Raw genomic sequence first — 17,708 nt, 5'->3', positions numbered from 1 at the left:
CCCCCCAATAATGGAGGTTTGAGAAAGGGGTCTTAGCTATCCTAAGAAGCTTATCAAGATCTACCAATGTTTCTAAATCAACAGCCCTGCCCACCACAGCCAAATTAACCAGCTCGGAAAAGGCAGCCGTCCTATCAGGGATAACAATCATTCTATCGTCATTCTTCTTCACGGAGATACCCGAGCCTGAATTAGAACCACCAGCACCGAAAGGGTTCCCCACAACTTCACTGTATGATCTTACACCCCTAGAACTGAACCTCAAATTGCCTTTATCCAAACCGGAAGGACCCCAAAACTGATTCCTAGAGTCATTCTGGACGTTAGAAACCCCGGGAGGACATGGAAAGGATTTGTTCTCAGTAGCAAACCTAGCCACATTAACACTAAGTTTAAAACTGCCCATCTTTAAACCCTTCATTCTGCCTTCCAAGTCCGAGCAGTCATTAACCCCTGAAAAAGAAACAAACCCAAACCTACTCCCGTTTTTGTCCCTTTTCCTCGCAACGTACACCCCCACCACTGCCCCGAAAACACCGAAAAATTCTACAATCTCTTTCGAACTACACTTATCCGGTAAGTTAGACACAAAAAACTTCGTGATGTTATCCCTACCATCCGAATGAACTAGATGGCCTTTATCCTTCTTCCTAAGATGGTGGGGGTCCAGCCAAGGACCACAAGAATCCATAGATGGAGAAACGCCAACCAAGCGGCGAATGGAAGCCAGAGCGAGAACAAGATAGGTCACTTGCATTAAATGATAACTAAATTATAGTTGGTCCCATTCATATGTAAGTTTGAGAGTTAACTAAATACAATAACAATTTATGTAAAACTCATTACGTTTAAATGTAGAGAAGAGCATATGAGACTGAGGCTAGAGATGTTCTGGAAAACGCTTCAAAGGATACGAAGGAGGTGATTGTATGGAGCGACTATTAGGCAAATGCTTTTTGCCTAAGGCACTGATGTTGATTGTTGACTAACACTTAGGGATTGTTTGACAACTTCTGAATGTGTAAGTGTTGAACAAGTAAGATGTCTGAACCATTAAGTGTTAAACCAGAAAGAGGTCTAAATCATTAAGAGCCAATATAACGTTTAACCATTTAGAAGCAAATGTCTGACCAATTCAGATAAGAGGTCTTAACTATTTAGACTCAATATACTACTTAACCATTCAAAGGAAAATGTCTGAACCATTCAGACATCTGCTCATGAAACAAACACTCTGAACCATTAATTGTTGAATCAGTAAAAAGTCTGAACCATAAAGAGCTGAAACAAACAACCCCTTAGTATTTTCATGTCACAATTACAAGATGTACATTGCTTTGAATGGGCTCATTAGTCATCGGTTGAGAGGAACGTGGTCAAGATAAGTAGCGAGGTTGGAGATACTTAGACTTTTGGTTTTAAAAAAATGTATTTAAGATGAACCTAGCCACAAGGCTACCTAATAAGTTAAATTGCAAGACTAAGAAAATATAAAATAGGAGAAAGAGACATTGGTGTATTTTATTAATATTTTTTTAATTAAAAACACTTACTCGTACTTTATTACATCAATAATCCTAAATTATTTGCTTATTTAAGTGTTTGACATGAATTATGGCTTTATTATCTTATCATTTTATAATGGTGCTTTATATGGTATTTTTATAATACAACTCATGGATTAGAATCAAATACAATGGATAATATAAATAAGAATGGTAAGAAAAATTCTAATTCATTGATATTATATTTGGAGGGTTGAGATTAGTTTTAGGAAAAGAAGATACTGGAAAGGTATAAAGGGAATCTTGCATTTATGGATTTTCTCTCACCATATGCAAAGCACATACCAATTCCCTCCATTAATTTAAAATGTCCATAACCTTTTCATACGACCTTTTTTAAAAAAATCACCATAATAACGAGCGTTTTTTATCTTTAATATGAGTATCATATTCTCATATAAAAATAAAATAAAAAATTTTATTTTTACTGGGGTTTTTTTTTTTTTTTGCATTGTGTTAAAGGTTCCGGTCATTGTGTCTTTTAACTGGGTTTTGGTCATTACGTTTTACTAGTGTTTCTATACATTGTGTTATTATCAAAACTTATAACACAATGTTAATTTGGGTTATACCCATTGCATTTTTATAAGAACCTATTATATATGACACAATGAAGATGGTATTATGTCTGGGTTTTCTATACATTGTGTTATTGGTTTTGGTCATTGTGTTTAATTTGTTATCCATTGTGTTTTCATATGTTGTTCATTGTGTTTTAATGTCTTGTTCATTGTGTTTTAGTTTGTTGTGTATTGTGTTTTTAATTTGTTGTTCATTGTGTTATAATCTGCTCTCCATTGTGTCTTTTATCTATTGTAATCAATTGTGTTTTTATTTAGTTTGATACTTATTGTGTCATACGCTATGGCCACTATGTTTTATGTTATGGTCATTGTGTTTAAGTCTGTTGTCCATTTTATTTTTATATGTTGTCATTGATTGTGTTTTTTGATCTACTTTCCATTATGTTTTACGTCATGTCCATTGTGTAATACGTAACTGGATTTTTTTTTTTTTGAAAAATAACAACATGTTACTCATATTAGAGATAAAATGACGCTCAATTTTACGGTATGATTTTTTTTTTAAAACAAAGGATGTATAAAGAAGTTACGGACGTTTAAAAAATAGGGGGAAATAACATGTGACTTACATGTGCATATTCTTTTCCTCTTGTGGACATAATTACCCTTCCCACTTGATTCTTTCTAGTACACTTGTCACTCACTAGGGGCTTATTACACTTCTTATTTTTAAATCCTTTGTACTATAACTCAACCCTACAACTCATATGATTTTTGAATTATATTAGGTATATGGTTTGGATTATATTAATTCGTGTGCATGAATACGAATGAGCTTGGTAACGGTATCGGTACTGAAAATACTTAAATATGGGTATCAGTACCAAAAATGATTCATAACAGTGCCAATACCGGAAATGTTAAATATGGGCATCGGTATCGAACTGAAAGTACTAGTACAAAAACACCAAAAAGTGGGTACCGAAAGGTAATTCGTTATGGAAAAATTGATACCGTACTCAGTACCAAATGCTCATCCCTATGTAGGAATGAATGAAAAAAATCATGCTCCGAACAACGAACGAACACCGCTCAACTCATTTATTATTATAAACCAAAGCACAAATTATATTGAATAACCTATTATCTATTTATACTAAACTCATATTACTCTTAACCCAACTCAAACTCTATTTAATCTCTACTGTATAATAAAAGAAACCAATGGAATGACACATGTCATTCATTGAATCCATCTATTTTTATAGATAATTAATATTAATTAAAAGATAATTATAAAATTAAATTTAATATAAATTTAAACAATTCGTATAGAAGATAATATAATAACTTAAAATATTTATCAGATTTCAAAATTATTTATCCTGAAATTAACAAAATATGTACGCTAAATATAAATTAAGATAATGTAAATGATTAATTTATTTCATTAAACTAAAGTAGTTAAGGGTAGGACCTATTTCAAAAATGTTTATAAGGATTTAACAAAAATATTAATCAATGTCTATTGGTTTTATACTTTTATTTTCGTGTTCACTTCTCAACTCAAATACGATAATCACTATGTTTACATGACATTTATAAGAACCATCACCGCAATCACACCATCCATCGTATATCGAGTATATCCATTAGTTTTTTTTAAGATATAAGTTTTTATTAGATTCATTCAACTCGTGTAATAAACGAAGTTTTTTAAAGATATAACATTTTTAATTTTTACCACACAAAATTGCATTTATGTAACTCGTGTAATACACAGGGTTTTTAAAAAAATGTAACTTTTTTATTATGTAGTATATAAAATTAGATTTATTCAATCCATATAATACATAGGGTTTATAAAGATATAACTTTTTTATTGTTTGTATATAAAATTACATGTGCTCAACACGTATAACACATGAGGTTCTTAAAAATGTAATTTTTTTTCATTATTTAATATATAAAATTAAATTTACTCAACCCGTACAATACACGGGGTTCTCAAAGATATAACTTTTTATTATTATTTAATATACAAAATTACATTTATCCAACCCATTTAATAAACAATATTTTTAAATATATATTGTTTTATTATTTGGTATATACAGTACATTTATTCAACCCGTGTAATAAACGAGATTTTTAAAGATATATTATTTTCCCATTGAGGTCGAACCTAAACCTGTGTTCGAGAGATAACTGTCCATACACTGATAAGGGATGCATGGTTTCTCGAGAAGAGAGGAGCCTTGGTGGTCCCCGTGGACCGCCCGGATCCCACTAGTGAATCGAAAGTTGGATCTACATTGGATCTCACCTGAATCGCCCCATCTATCCTCCTGAGGAGAAGTTTGGTTTCAAACCCCGGTTCGAACAGGAGAAGTAATTGAAGCCATCTATTTTTATAGATAATTAATATTAATTAAAAGATAATTATAAAATTTAATTTAATATAAATTTAAATGATTCGTATAGAAGATAATATAATAATTTAAAATATTTATCAGATTTCAAAATTATTTATCCTAAAATTAACAAAAGATGTACGCTAAATATAAATTAATATAATGTAAATGATTTATTTATTTTATTAAACTAAAGTAGTTAATGGTAGAACCTATTTCAAAAATGTTTATAAGGAGTAAACAAAAATATTAATCAATGTTTAATGGTTTTATACTTTATTTTCGTGTTCAATTCTCAACTCAAATACGGTAATCACTATGTTTACGTTACATTTATAAGAACCATCACTGCAATCACCCTATCCATCGTATATCGAGTATATTCGTTAGTTTTTTTAAAGATATTTTTATTAGATTCATTCAACTCGTGTAATAAACGAAGTTTTTTAAAGATATAACATTTTTTTACTATATAAAATTGCATTTATGTAACTCGTGTAATATGCAGGGTTTTTAAAAAAATATAACTTTTTTTTATTATGTAGTATATAAAATTAGATTTATTCAATCCATATAATACATAGGGTTTATAAAGATATAACTTTTATTGTTTGGTATATAAAATTACATGTGCTCAACCCGTATAACACATGAGGTTTAAAAATGTAATTTTTTTCATTATTTAATATATAAAATTAAATTTACTCAACCCGTACAATAGACGGGGTTCTCAAAGATATAACTTTTTTTATTAGTTAATATATAAAATTATATTTATTCAACCCATGTAATAAACGAGATTTTTAAATATATATTGTTTTATTATCTGTTATATAAAATATATGTATTCAACCCGTGTAATAAACGAGATTTTTAAAGATACATTTTTTTATTAATTGGTATATAAAATTACATTTATTCAATCCGTGTAGTACACGGGGTTCTAACCTAATTAATTAAATAAACTTGCATTACAAACATTACCCACTAAATAATTAAACCAAAACAAACTTTATCTTCGATCCTTTGATTTATTTCGAACACGTTTGACTTGCGAACTCTTCCTCTTTCCTTTCAAGATTATCGGCTCACACTCTTCCCCTTAATTCTGAACTGGATCCGTTTCTTCACATCCGCACTGTTATCAACAACTTCAATCCCTTGATCAAGTGACTGCTACTCCGATTTCTTCCTAGGTTACCCCGTTTATTTAGTGAACTTATGTTTACACCCCTGTGCTTTACTCACCTGTTACTTAGTGCTTTGTCATTTAGCGAACTTTCGTTTGGACCCATGTACCTTACTTAGTTGTCATTTAGCGCACCCCATCGCAACACCAAGTCACGTGAACGGTGACTTGGTCACACAAATAGTTTTTATTTTATTTTTTTATTTTCGCCCCTTAAACTTTATATGATATACACTTTTAACATGTTAGTGTTTTTAGTGATTTGATTATTACGAAAAGATACCGACCGTCTGTTGCGAAGCGTGGATAGTTGCCATGGGCACGTGATAAAAGTTATTTGCATAATATTTATTTATTTTATTTATTTTCTAAACCTACTATCTCACTCGATGATTGGAATTTTATAAAATTTGATCAGGATTTGTTGCTTCAGTTGTTAATTATCATGATAATCGAGCTTTCAGGTTTTTCGGTTTTTCACCAACACTTACTTACATTTCAAATATACCGAAGTATCGAATGCATCATATCTAAATTCAACATTATAGTTTAAAAAGAGTTAAGCAAATATTTCTTTAAGTTAACACATCCTAAAAGATAAAGTTTTGTAAAGTCAAATATATTATCTATAAGGTTTATATTTTGGAATGGCAAATTGGATTCAAATAATCCCAGCTTTCTCAATTTGACCGATAATAATTCCAATTCAGTTATTGGCCGATAATAATCCGAACTGGTCCATTTTTGGCCGATAATAGTCCGCCGTTAAAAATAGCTTAACGGAGTTAAGCTTTTTTCCAAATTACAAACTGATATTTTATGGATTTTGATTAGAACGAGGATACGAGTCGATTTATGTAAAACTTACCTCGAAACAATGCTTCAAACGGCTTGAGTTTTGTTAATTGGAAGTTTAAACACCCGAAGTGAAGCATCGTTTTCTTCGTTTGGGGCAGTATTTCGAGGTAAATTTTACATCAAACTCGTATCCCCGTTCTAATCGAAAGCCCTAAAACATCAGTTTGTGATTCGGAAAAAAACTTAACTCCGTTAAGCTATATTTAACGCAGACTATTATTGGCCAAAAGTGGACCAGTTCGGATTATTATCGGCCAATAACTGAGTTGAGATTATTATCAGCCAAATTGAGAAAGTCGGGATTATTTAAATCCAATTTGCGTTTTGGAATTGTTCTCAATTATGCATCTTAAATACATTTGGTGGTACTCTCAAAACTTTTAATCGGATAATTAAAAAGGAAAACAAATACAAAAACAAATATGTTTTCCGATATACTATACGTGTACAGAAGCGTATGTAAAACATACCAAATTCCTTATATAGGTACGAAACCATCATAACGTTTTGTTGAGGCAACACGACCCCTCGAAAGAGAAAAGGTATGTCAATTGACGGTTAAAACGTCATATTAGTTGTTGATTGTAGCTACCATTTATGAACCAAGCTGACGTTGATCATACCTGCCATTCATGAACCAATTTACGTTGATCGCAATCATTATTGATTATAATGGGTGTAAACTAGCCGAGCCGAGCTCGACTCATTTAACTTACGAGAATTCGAGCTCTATCTCTGAAAATTGAGTTTTAAAAATATATTATAAAAATAAGCTAACTAAGTAATAAATCTATATCTATCTATACTTTCTATAAAAGGAGAAATCACAATAACATAAGAAAAGCTTATGTGGCAGCCATAGAGGCTGTCCAACAATGCTTTTCTTATGTCATCAACGATGAGGTGACAGCTATAGAGGGAGCATGGTGACATCATAATTCAAAGATCTGCCATCAAACCACTGCCCCACTTTCAAATTTCAAGGGTCTGTTTGGTATGAGGTAATGGAATGGACGAGTGAATGGAATGGACAAAGCAATGGAATGAGCAAGGGAATGAAATGGGTCATTACTATTCCATGGTCATGTTTGGTTAATCTGTAGGAATGGAATGATGCATTACTTTGTTTTGTTTGGTATACGAAAAAAGACGCATGAATGGAATACAATTCATTGAAAATGACAACAATACCCTTGTCTCAAAATGACCACAAACAATCACCACAGACAGACCGTTGATGTGTGCCTCTTGCATAGTATTAACCACATTGTCAACAGTCATTCCCGGTATAACCTTCATTAATTAGCACTTGCACTAACATACTCACGTTTTTTCTTAGATTTCCTAATATGAAATAAAAAAAAGTTGTAAAAAATAATAACGATAAACCAAATCAAGCCATAAACCAACAGCCTTACTTCAAGTCAAACTCTGAACATGACGTATATGTAACAAAACTTTTGTTTTCACATTTCATTCGATCATTAACTTCAATATTTTTCTTTTCTGAATTTTAATACAGTGATGACAGAATGTTCTTGAAGTCACACCCTTTATGAGAAGTAAAATAGTATGGCATTCGGTATCATTTTAGTCAGAAAAGTAAATACATTACTTTCTATTTTTTAATTTTTTTTAACAGGGCATTCCTCCTTGATCTTTACTCTCGGGCCAGGAGATGTTTTCTCTATAACTGGTTTATCCAGAATGCCACCACCCTTTACGAGCCTTCGAGGCGCCATCGTCATAACGGTGATCCATTTTGTGCTTTGTTTATGAAGCAGGTATTTGTCGCCTGTATAAGAAACAATTTGCATCAAGAAACAACAATTATCCTCCTTAGGGGTGCAAACGAGACGAGCTACTCGCGAGCTACTCGAGCTCGACTCGAAAAAAAGCTCGAACGAGCCAAGCTTAAACGAGCTCGAGCCCGAGCCTAAAAACAAGCTCGTTTAGTAAACGAGCCCGAGCTTCGCTTATCGAGCTCGAGCCGGCTCGTGAGCCTAATCGAGCTTTGTGTTTATATATTTTTTATTAATATATTAAACATATATTTATATAATAATAACTACCATTTATATAAAATATAAAAATAACTAAATTATATGTATAATAATAATTATAATTAATACAAATTAATTAATAAATACTAAACGAGCTTGGAAAATTACTTTCGAGCCGAGCTCGAGCTTTGGAAATAAAGCTCGAATCGAGCCGAGCTCGAGCTCGAGCTTTCATATGTTAAACGAGCTCGAGCTCGAGGCTGGTCGAGCTCGAGCTCGGCTCGGCTCGGCTCGTTTCCACCCCTAAATTCATCCTTATCTCACACTGAGAACTAGTCAACTGAAATTTGTCTCTCTGTGTTACATAATACATAATGTAACAAGTGGGATATTGTACGGATAAAGAAATATTGAATTTAGAAACAAAGTTTACTTCTACTGGATGAAAACAAATATTAGTGACTACCAATGAATGATTCTTTGTCCAAGATCAAGCACGTGTTTAGGCAGACATGGTTACAATTGCATAAAACACATTCACACAGGTAAATGATATGTCGTCGGTTTTGAAATTTATAAAACCTCAACCAAATGCTACAGGCAGGGTCCGTGGGATGAAACTTGAACTTCTACCACACATTCATACAACTTGGGGTTTAAAAAACCTCACCTGAGGCGCGCTAAGGTGCATTTCACATCGCTGCAGCCTACACAAGGCACACGGTTTACAAAAAGCGCATCTGAGGCGCGTTTATTGTCAAAAGATTGACCTCGAGGCGCGCACCTCATGTATCTTCCATATTTTTGTGCAGCAAGTTGTTGAACATCATGCCTTTCAAGCTGTAAGTGTATGTAACTTCAATAGTATGAGAAACAGAATACATTTAACTAACATAATTCAAATTTTATTCAATAGTTTCCAACCAAAAATAATTCAAATCATCCAAGATCTGCAAAATAAAAAATTAAAAATAATCCAAAAGTCATCGCATATCACGTCAAGCAATATCTTCAAGCATAGTCTTTACCCATCCAAATTTGCGTTCTTCATCAACCTTAAAAAAGATTACCATTAAGTCTTCGTTTTGTGCGAGCTTACATATAGCCTTGTCGCATTCACGAGTAGTCAAACCCACAACTTTGTTCATCTCCGCAAAAAGATTGTTACGTAGTTCCTCTCTATTGCTCTCAGTTCCAAAAACTCTATTGAAAGTATTTGTAGCCTCCCTAATCTCCGCACCAATTATTTCTGCCGACTCTTTCAAGCTACTCATTAGAGGATCCCAACTGTTACGCCTCTTCCTCTTTCGCTGTATACTTGAGTCTTCTCTAGAAGCTTCATACGAAGGGCTATTTAGTGGTTGGTTAAGATCCACATCATCTAGTCCATCCACAGTAGCCTCTGACTCTGGTTCATCTCTGGTGATATCGGAAATAATATCAGCGGCTGTTTGGGCATCTCTCCCATTTGCCCGATCCTTGCCAAACACAATACATAAGTCCCAGTAATGAGGAAATTTCTTTGATCTCCATTTTGCGGCATTTTTGTGCACCTAACAAGCCACATCATCATCATGATCGAAGTTAAAAAGACAAAAAACAAATATTAGAAAAACCTACAATCATAAATAATTATAAATTACCTGTATATAAGCTTGCCAAACAGGTGGGGGAGCCTCAAGCATGCCATTATTGTAATCCCAACCAAAACCACTTGTATTGTTCCATGCTAGCATATCATGCACAGCAGACCAATCACTCTTCATTGTCTTTACACGCGACTCTATATGTGGCTTGGCTTTTATGCCAGCTCCGGGAAGTGATATTGCTAATTGTCGTTCAACTGCACTAAAGAAGCCCGGTTTAAACCCATTACCGGATTTGTAATTAGAACCTGAATTGAGCACATCAAGCATAGCTGCAACAAGCTTCTCATCTTCATCTTCATTCCATTTTTTTTTATTTTTTCCTGGACCCCTTTCAGAATCGAGCTGTGATTCCATATCTTCACACAAAAAATAGCAATTTTGTATAAATAATAAAAACATTCAAATGGTGTGTAAATAACAAATATAAGATAAGAAACACAAAAAGCATTCAAATTTATTCTAAGAAAATCCATTTAATAAACATTACTAAAATAGCATAACTAAAAACATAATAATCTAATTAATCAATGATGTCTAGATGTCCATGCATTGAACATAGATGTTGCCAAATTTTGTCTAAAGTTTGTCCATTCATTCGAGGTCCCAACTGTTGTAATATGGTCTACATGTGAGCCAAGATCTTCGTCATCTGCATCATTATTTGTGTCAATAAATTCATCATCATCAAAAGGATCATATGCCATTTCTCTTCGAATAAAGTTATGCAAAAGACAACATGCGAGTATAATTTTATTTTGTGTTCTGATCGGATAGAAAGATGGGCTTCTAAGTATTGCCCATCTTTTCTTCAAAACGCCAAAGCATCGTTCGATGACATTCCTTGCAGCTGAGTGCTTCATGTTGAAATACTCTTCAGGCTTTTCCGGTCTTTGCCCTTGTAGCCAAGTATTCAGATGATATCTTTGACCTCGGAATGGAGCAAGGAATCCCTCTCCGTTGGTGTACCCGGCATCAACAAGATAGTAGTTACCTTTAGGCACTTGCAATCCATTCTCTCGAATCATAGCACTACGAAGTATTCTACCATCAGCAGCAGATCCTTCCCAGCCTGGTAATACATAAATGAACTGCATGTCAGGCGTGCAAGCAGCAAGGACGTTAGTTGTTATTTCTCCTTTTCGATTACGATATCTCGGTTTGTCTTCCTCTGGTACTTGCACGCTTATATGGGTCCCATCTATTGCTCCTAAACATCCCTTGAACCATTTCCATCTTTCATCTGTTGAAGTTTCTAATATTGGCTCCGGCTTCTTAAACAAACCATTTTCCAATCGTATAACAGCATTTAACACATTATTGAAATGTTTACTGATAGTCTCTCCTGATCGGTGAAACTGAAACTTCACCACTCGATTCTTCACATGGTGTGCCAAAACGTACAGGAAAATTGCAACTTGTTCATCTACTTCGAGATACTTAGACGCCTTCAACTTTCCTTCACTCTCCAACTTGTTACAAAGTGTCATGAACGTTGCCCTATTCATTCTTAGTTGATGAAGACATGTGTCGTCACTTTCATACACTAATCTATGCATGTATTCTTTTCTCTGGGGGTAGAACATCTTGTAGCGAGGCCTAGTTGGACACATATCCAAACGTATACTAATAACAGTTTGTATTGCTTGAATATACCAGGTAACCATGTTTAGTATATGAAGCCACATCGCACAAAATGCAGCTAGTTTTTTTTTGTTTTTTTGTCGGTTGAGTTTAAGTCTAGACATAACTTCAGTAAAAATCCAAGACCTAAGAAAAACAAAATCAATAAGTTGTATTTATTTCATTAGACAACATTATTAAGCTAAATACAAATAATTTTCAATTCCATGCCTGTCCCGGTAACCATGAATCATGTAAACACACACACACACACAAACACACATATATATAATCTATATCATTAGACGATGTTATTAAGCTAAATACAAATAATTTTTAAGTCCATACCCGACCCGAGAACCATAAATCAGGTAAACACACACATATATAACCTATAATCGAAACGAGCGGGTTAAAAATAGGACTTTCAATTGGTGGCATAATATGGGGGGGGGGGACATGACAGTTAGTCATCTACTTCCTCTCTATATTACGTTTTAGTTATAAAACTTGCAGCAGATTTGGGATGTTCCTGCTATTAACTGATATTAATTTTTATGCTAATACACTTTACATCAGTACATCAAAAATAATGTGGAATGGCTTTAAGGAAAAAGGTATAGGATATGAAGAATCTAAGCAGCCACAGAGAACAGCCTTGAATAATTTTGATATATGAGTAATCATGGTCAATGTAATGGATATTTAACTCATTTACCTAAAAATGAAGTTTCATTTGCAGCAACATATTTAACTTTGTACTACAGGAAAATGGACGAACAGTGGCAACTATTTTACCTATTTAATAGTCTTTTTAGTATAAAAAAACAGGACTATAAACGGGTACCGGTACCGAAAATACCCGGTACAGTACAATTCGGTACCGGTATTTGAGTGAAACTAACGGTAAATACCGGCACCATACCGGACCGATACCGAAAACTTCAAAAGCGGGTACCGAATTGGTACCGAAAATATTTCGGTTCGGTAAACGCTACCGGTACCCGATACCATTTGCTCATCCCTAGTTCAAATGGCTCAACAAATTCAAAGCTATCAATTTTGTTTTCAAGCACAAACATTACAATTATATTTACAATACAAAGAATACTATGAACAGCTAAAAAAGTGATACATGTTATTACTTGTGAGAGTGAATGGTTAATGTAATTAAGAGGGGAAGTTGAATAAATCAGGTTCAACAGATTCGAATCAATAACATGTACTATCAAAAGTAATACAAATCTATGACTGGTAGGGTTCTGTACTATGAACAACCACAAAGTTATACATACAAATAAACAAATTCAACAGCAGTGTGTGAGAGTTTGAGATTGTGTGAGAGTTTGAGATGATTAAATCACAAGAATTAAACAGGTTAAGATACAATGAAAAAACATTTACCTGATTTTGTGTTTGATGACGAAAATCCAAACAAGTGACTGGTGATTAGGGTTCAAATGATGAAGAGGCTCGCTGATGAAGATGAAAGAAATATATAACCAGAGATCCCTTGATTAGAGGAATTGAATCAGCGAGGGAAAATAGGTGAGGATGAGGGCAAAATTGAGAAGTGTGTTATCAATACCGAACGGAATGAAAAAAAAATAGGGGGGGTCGCTGGAATACTTTTTGCCATATTTAGAGGGAATGGAATAAGGTAAGTAATGGCTTATTCCTTTCCTTTTAGCAACCAAACATTCCTATTTTTATTACCCCTGAATGGTTAATTCCATTCCTTCTCTCATTACCTCATACCAAACACTACCCAAAGGTCTGGCCCACATTCAATTATGAAACCACTGATGTTTCATTAAAATGGGAGGGTAATTTGAAATTTCAAACTTTTAGGGACATGAGATTCGCATTTAATGTTATCAGACCTTCAATTCTTCTCTCTCTCAAATATCAATTGAAACCAAAATCCAAACCCAACAAACTCAAAATTAGGGTTTCAAAAACACAAATCAAATAAAAAACAACAAAACGAGAGATTTCTGCAACTCGATATCGATTCACAGCTGGTACTCACTCTCTACTGGATTAATCACGTTTCTGGCCACATTGTCTGTATGGATACTGCCAAGACAAGTTTGGGTGGTACGTATCATCAATTTTCTTTATCACTCATCTATTTTCTTTATCAATTGTCTTTTTGAAGATAGTAATTCACTAATGCAGGGGAGCTCTCAAATATTGTTTGTAGGATCAATTGGGAAGAACCGCTCTATTATCTGGGATTTTGTTCTTAATGGTGGGGCTCTATGCAGATAGTGTTCTAATGGTGGTTCAGTCAAGAACTCCACCGCCATCGATGATGGGCTTTCCGAATATTCCAACGTCTTTTGATGGTTATTCCTGTCTACTGTTCAAATTAGGACCGTTGCAGCTTACGAGAAAAGGGTTGTCTCTGGCGAGTACAACAACTTGCTTAACTTGTTCTGTAAGTTTTTTTTAATTATTTTTATGTCAAAATTGTTGGGTATGAAGATTGATTCTTAATTTTGAAGCAACTTTAAGTTTGAAGATGAGATTAGTTAGCAAACAAGATACAAAACCGACATTAATTGTTTGATATTTATAATAAAGTTTGATATTTAATACTACCGATTGTTTGATATTTAATATAAAGTTTGATATTTAATACTATTGTTAAATGGTCCAATTTGATGCAGTCCTCTCTGAAGAAAGCATCCAGATCCTTGAAAAGGAGATTTTACATTTAGAAAGTGTCCAACTTTTAGTTTCTACAGATTCAAAGGAGTTGTTACATATTGTGTGTAAAATGAAGCGATTGAATGGAGGTAAACTGTTAATTAGTCGATGTGTTTGTTCAACTAAGTGGTTAATTTGTGCGTTAAATGAAGCATGAAGCGACTGCGTTTGTTTGTTCAATTGATTGTTGACTTTGTGCATTGAATTAGTTAGCTACTTAGTGTGTTTGTTTGGATTTGTGCATTGAATCAGTTAGCAAACAAGATACAAAACCGACACTAATGTCGAAAGTATGGGAAGACGAGAATGAGAAATAGCTTGATCATCATAGGCTAGAGAATATTAATTCGGAACATTCAGATGAGACAACTGATCCATCACCAGATTTTGTTATGACACTTTTACGGTACCAAAAAGAATGGTTAGCATGGGGATTAAAACAAGAAGAGTCTGCTTCACGATGTGGAATTCTTGCCGATGAAACGAGCACTTTGTCGTGAACTGTGAAGCAATCAAACAGTGAAGCAATCAAAACACTGAAATCGTTACTGAAAGAATGCCAACCGTTGACTCCAACAGGTCCCGATCCAAAGTGGTGGTACATGTGGAGGATCGGTTCTCGACCATCAACAACCAAGTTTCAGGTTCAGCATAGTTTTTTGATCACTTTAATTAACCTAATTATTGGTTTCTTTGATTATAGGTGTTAATTTGCATTTTTTTTTTGTTTACGAGCTGAATTCTGAGCCGGTTATACCCGAGGGTTTTCCCGAATGGAAGAGACTATGGATTCATGGGGTTCTAAAATGGTGTCCGCTATAAAGGTGTGTCATTAGCACTGACTCTCTACAATTTTCCCAATCAGTTTGTCGAATTTTTTTTATAGTTTGGAATAACTAAAGAAGCCTTCTACAAGCTGCCAAAATGGAAGCAAAATAAACTGAAAATGGCACTTCAACTACTCTGAGTATTATTTATTTAATATATTTTGCAGCGGAGAACCCGTTTTTTCGTGTTTTAGTTTGATAGTGAGAGCATCGGTGCATTTTTAGCTGCTTATGCTCTCAAGAAGCTGGTTTATGGTTGATATGAGAGTTGGAGTGCACATTTCAGTTAACTCTACTTTCTTATGTTCTGGTATGTAGCTTTGTTCAAATGTTTATTCAAGAGCATCAAATCTGTTGATTTTGCATTCTAATTGTGATTATTTGGATCTAATGTCAGGTTTTCTTCTCGATCTTTACTGCTATGAACGGAATTCCATTGATTATTCCACTTTAGTGTACGTTTAGTCTTTTTATCATTCATTTATGTTCATATTTAGGGCTTTTTTTAACAAGGGACGTTCACGAAATCACCTTTTTGATGTTCATCTGAAATCTGAGATCTTGAATCGTTTTTGAAGCTTGGCATATATGTTCATATGTTTAATATTTATTAAAGAGCATCAAATCTGTTGATTTTGCATTCTAATTGTGATTATTTGGATCTAATTTCAGGTTTTCTTCTCGATCTTTACTGCTATGAACGGAATTCCATTGATGATTCCACTTTAGTGTACGTTTAATCTTTTTATCATTTATTTTATGTTCATATTTAGGGCTTTTTTTAACAATGGATGTTCACGAAATCACCTTTTTGATGTTCACCTGAAATCTGAAATCTTGAATCGTTTTTGAAGCTTGGCATATATGTTCATATGTTTAATGTTTATTCAAGAGGATCAAATCTGTTGATTTTGCATTCTAATTGTGATTATTTGGATCTAATTTCAGGTTTTCTTCTCGATCTTTACTGCTATGAACGGAATTCCATTGATGATTCCACTTTAGTGTACGTTTAGTCTTTTTATCATTCATTTATGTTCATATTTAAGGCTTTGTTAACAATGGACGTTCACGAAACACCTTTTTGATGTTCATCTTAATCCTTCATATGTTTTTTAATCCACAATTTCAAAGCGGAATTTCCATTTTTTGTTCAGATTAGGATTGAACTTTGGATTCTGTTTGCGAAATTGGATTTTGGAATACTAAATATGGCGTATTGATCTAAATTGAATCAGGCTTAAGGTTAGGTGTAGGTCCCGTTTTTCCGGTGGATCGATAACGTAAACCAAACCTTGTTTATCAAGAACACGGTAACGGGTGCGGAATCCCCGTGATGGTGCAAACCAAACAAAGTGTAAAATAAGAACACGCGTAACCAAAAGATTCAATATCTATTGATTAGGGATGAGTACAACCCGAAACATATACAAACAATGTTTACAGAGTTTCACTAAGTCTCACAGGTCTCTCATCTATTTCACACAGAAACTGAGAGGGGTATTTATACTAGACACAGACACAGACTTGACGAAACGCATAAAGGCCACGACGAAACACTAAAGTCGACGAAACACATTCTGTTTCGTCGACATACATATTAAATCTAAACTTTGTTTTGTCGACATGTTATGAGCCCACTCCAAAGTCAAAGTCCACTAACAAGCTTTAGGCCCAAATGAAGTTTACGGCCCAGATGTGTTCCTGTTATAATCTTTCACCAATTCAAAGTTTGTGACAGCACCATGACATCACAATGATGATGTCATGGTGATGTGTAAACGGGACATGGCTTGCGGCGCTTCGTGCTTCGCGTGTCGAACTCTGGGGCGCACGACGGAGGAATGTCGTGACGTCGGGCTTGAGCCGGACCTAACCGTGTCGAAACCAAGTCGAACTGAGCCGAGTCGAACCGAGCCGAGTCGCGTCCACACAAAGTGTATCAACAAACTCCCCCTTGGACGCTACTTGTGATGGTTCGTCTTCTGTGTCTTTCATGTCGGAGGATCTTCAAAGTCTTCACGCGTCGTAAGAAGAAAGTGTATCAACAAACTCCCCTTTCATGTAGGAAGTGTGTTAACAAACTCCCCCTTAGAATGAACTCTCCATTGAGTCATGCTCGTGAATTTTTTGACTTGTCAAATCTTCAGATCCTTGTGGTGTTGATGAGTGGTCAGCGGTAACTCTATCATCATTATATTTTGAGTGCCTTCACGTCGTGTCTTCATTCCAAAGCTTGTCATCGAACATGTTCTCCTCGCCTTTAGCATCTGCACATGCAAGAAATCTAAACGCATAATGAGAACAACCGCTTGGAATATAGTTTCCATAAACAAACGACACA

At 34.3% G+C, this 17,708-nt stretch overlaps 1 protein-coding gene and 1 long non-coding RNA gene across 6 annotated transcripts; one reads left to right on the top strand and one right to left on the bottom strand.

Moving 5' to 3' along the window:
• Positions 1-9,436: 9,436 nt before the first annotated feature.
• LOC110878433 (uncharacterized protein At2g29880) lies at positions 9,437-13,611 on the bottom strand. Of its 3 annotated transcripts, none has more exons than XM_035977543.1 (3): positions 13,227-13,586; positions 10,197-11,969; positions 9,437-10,106 (listed from the first exon to the last, which is right to left on the bottom strand). In XM_035977543.1, the coding sequence occupies exons 2-3, from the start codon at positions 10,599-10,601 to the stop codon at positions 9,552-9,554; spliced, it is 960 nt and encodes a 319-aa protein (XP_035833436.1). In that variant the 5' UTR covers positions 10,602-11,969; positions 13,227-13,586; the 3' UTR covers positions 9,437-9,551. The 3 variants fall into 3 exon arrangements, with proteins under 3 accessions (XP_035833436.1, XP_021982425.1, XP_021982424.1); XM_022126733.2 differs by having other exon boundaries at positions 10,197-10,558; XM_022126732.2 differs by lacking the exon at positions 9,437-10,106 and having other exon boundaries at positions 10,632-11,969; positions 13,227-13,611.
• Positions 13,612-13,641: 30 nt separating this feature from the next.
• On the top strand, positions 13,642-16,503 carry LOC110878435. 3 transcript variants are annotated; one of them, XR_004867086.1, is made up of 8 exons: positions 13,642-13,922; positions 14,029-14,265; positions 14,498-14,626; positions 14,790-15,361; positions 15,532-15,674; positions 15,762-15,819; positions 16,037-16,094; positions 16,313-16,503. It is a non-coding gene; the product is annotated as an uncharacterized LOC110878435 (long non-coding RNA). The 3 variants fall into 3 exon arrangements; XR_002557945.2 differs by having other exon boundaries at positions 14,004-14,265; positions 14,794-15,361; XR_004867085.1 differs by having other exon boundaries at positions 14,004-14,265.
• Positions 16,504-17,708: the final 1,205 nt, after the last annotated feature.

Source organism: Helianthus annuus, chromosome 9, assembly GCF_002127325.2.
Source record: "Helianthus annuus cultivar XRQ/B chromosome 9, HanXRQr2.0-SUNRISE, whole genome shotgun sequence".
NCBI classification, from domain to species: domain Eukaryota; kingdom Viridiplantae; phylum Streptophyta; class Magnoliopsida; order Asterales; family Asteraceae; genus Helianthus; species Helianthus annuus.
This window is presented reverse-complemented; position numbering and strand designations above follow the sequence as displayed.

What these genes read in the sequence shown, in the direction of transcription:
- LOC110878433 (XM_022126732.2), bottom strand. Translation starts at nt 11,947, where the DNA reads ATGTCTAGACTTAAACTCAACCGACAAAAAAACAAAAAAAAACTAGCT.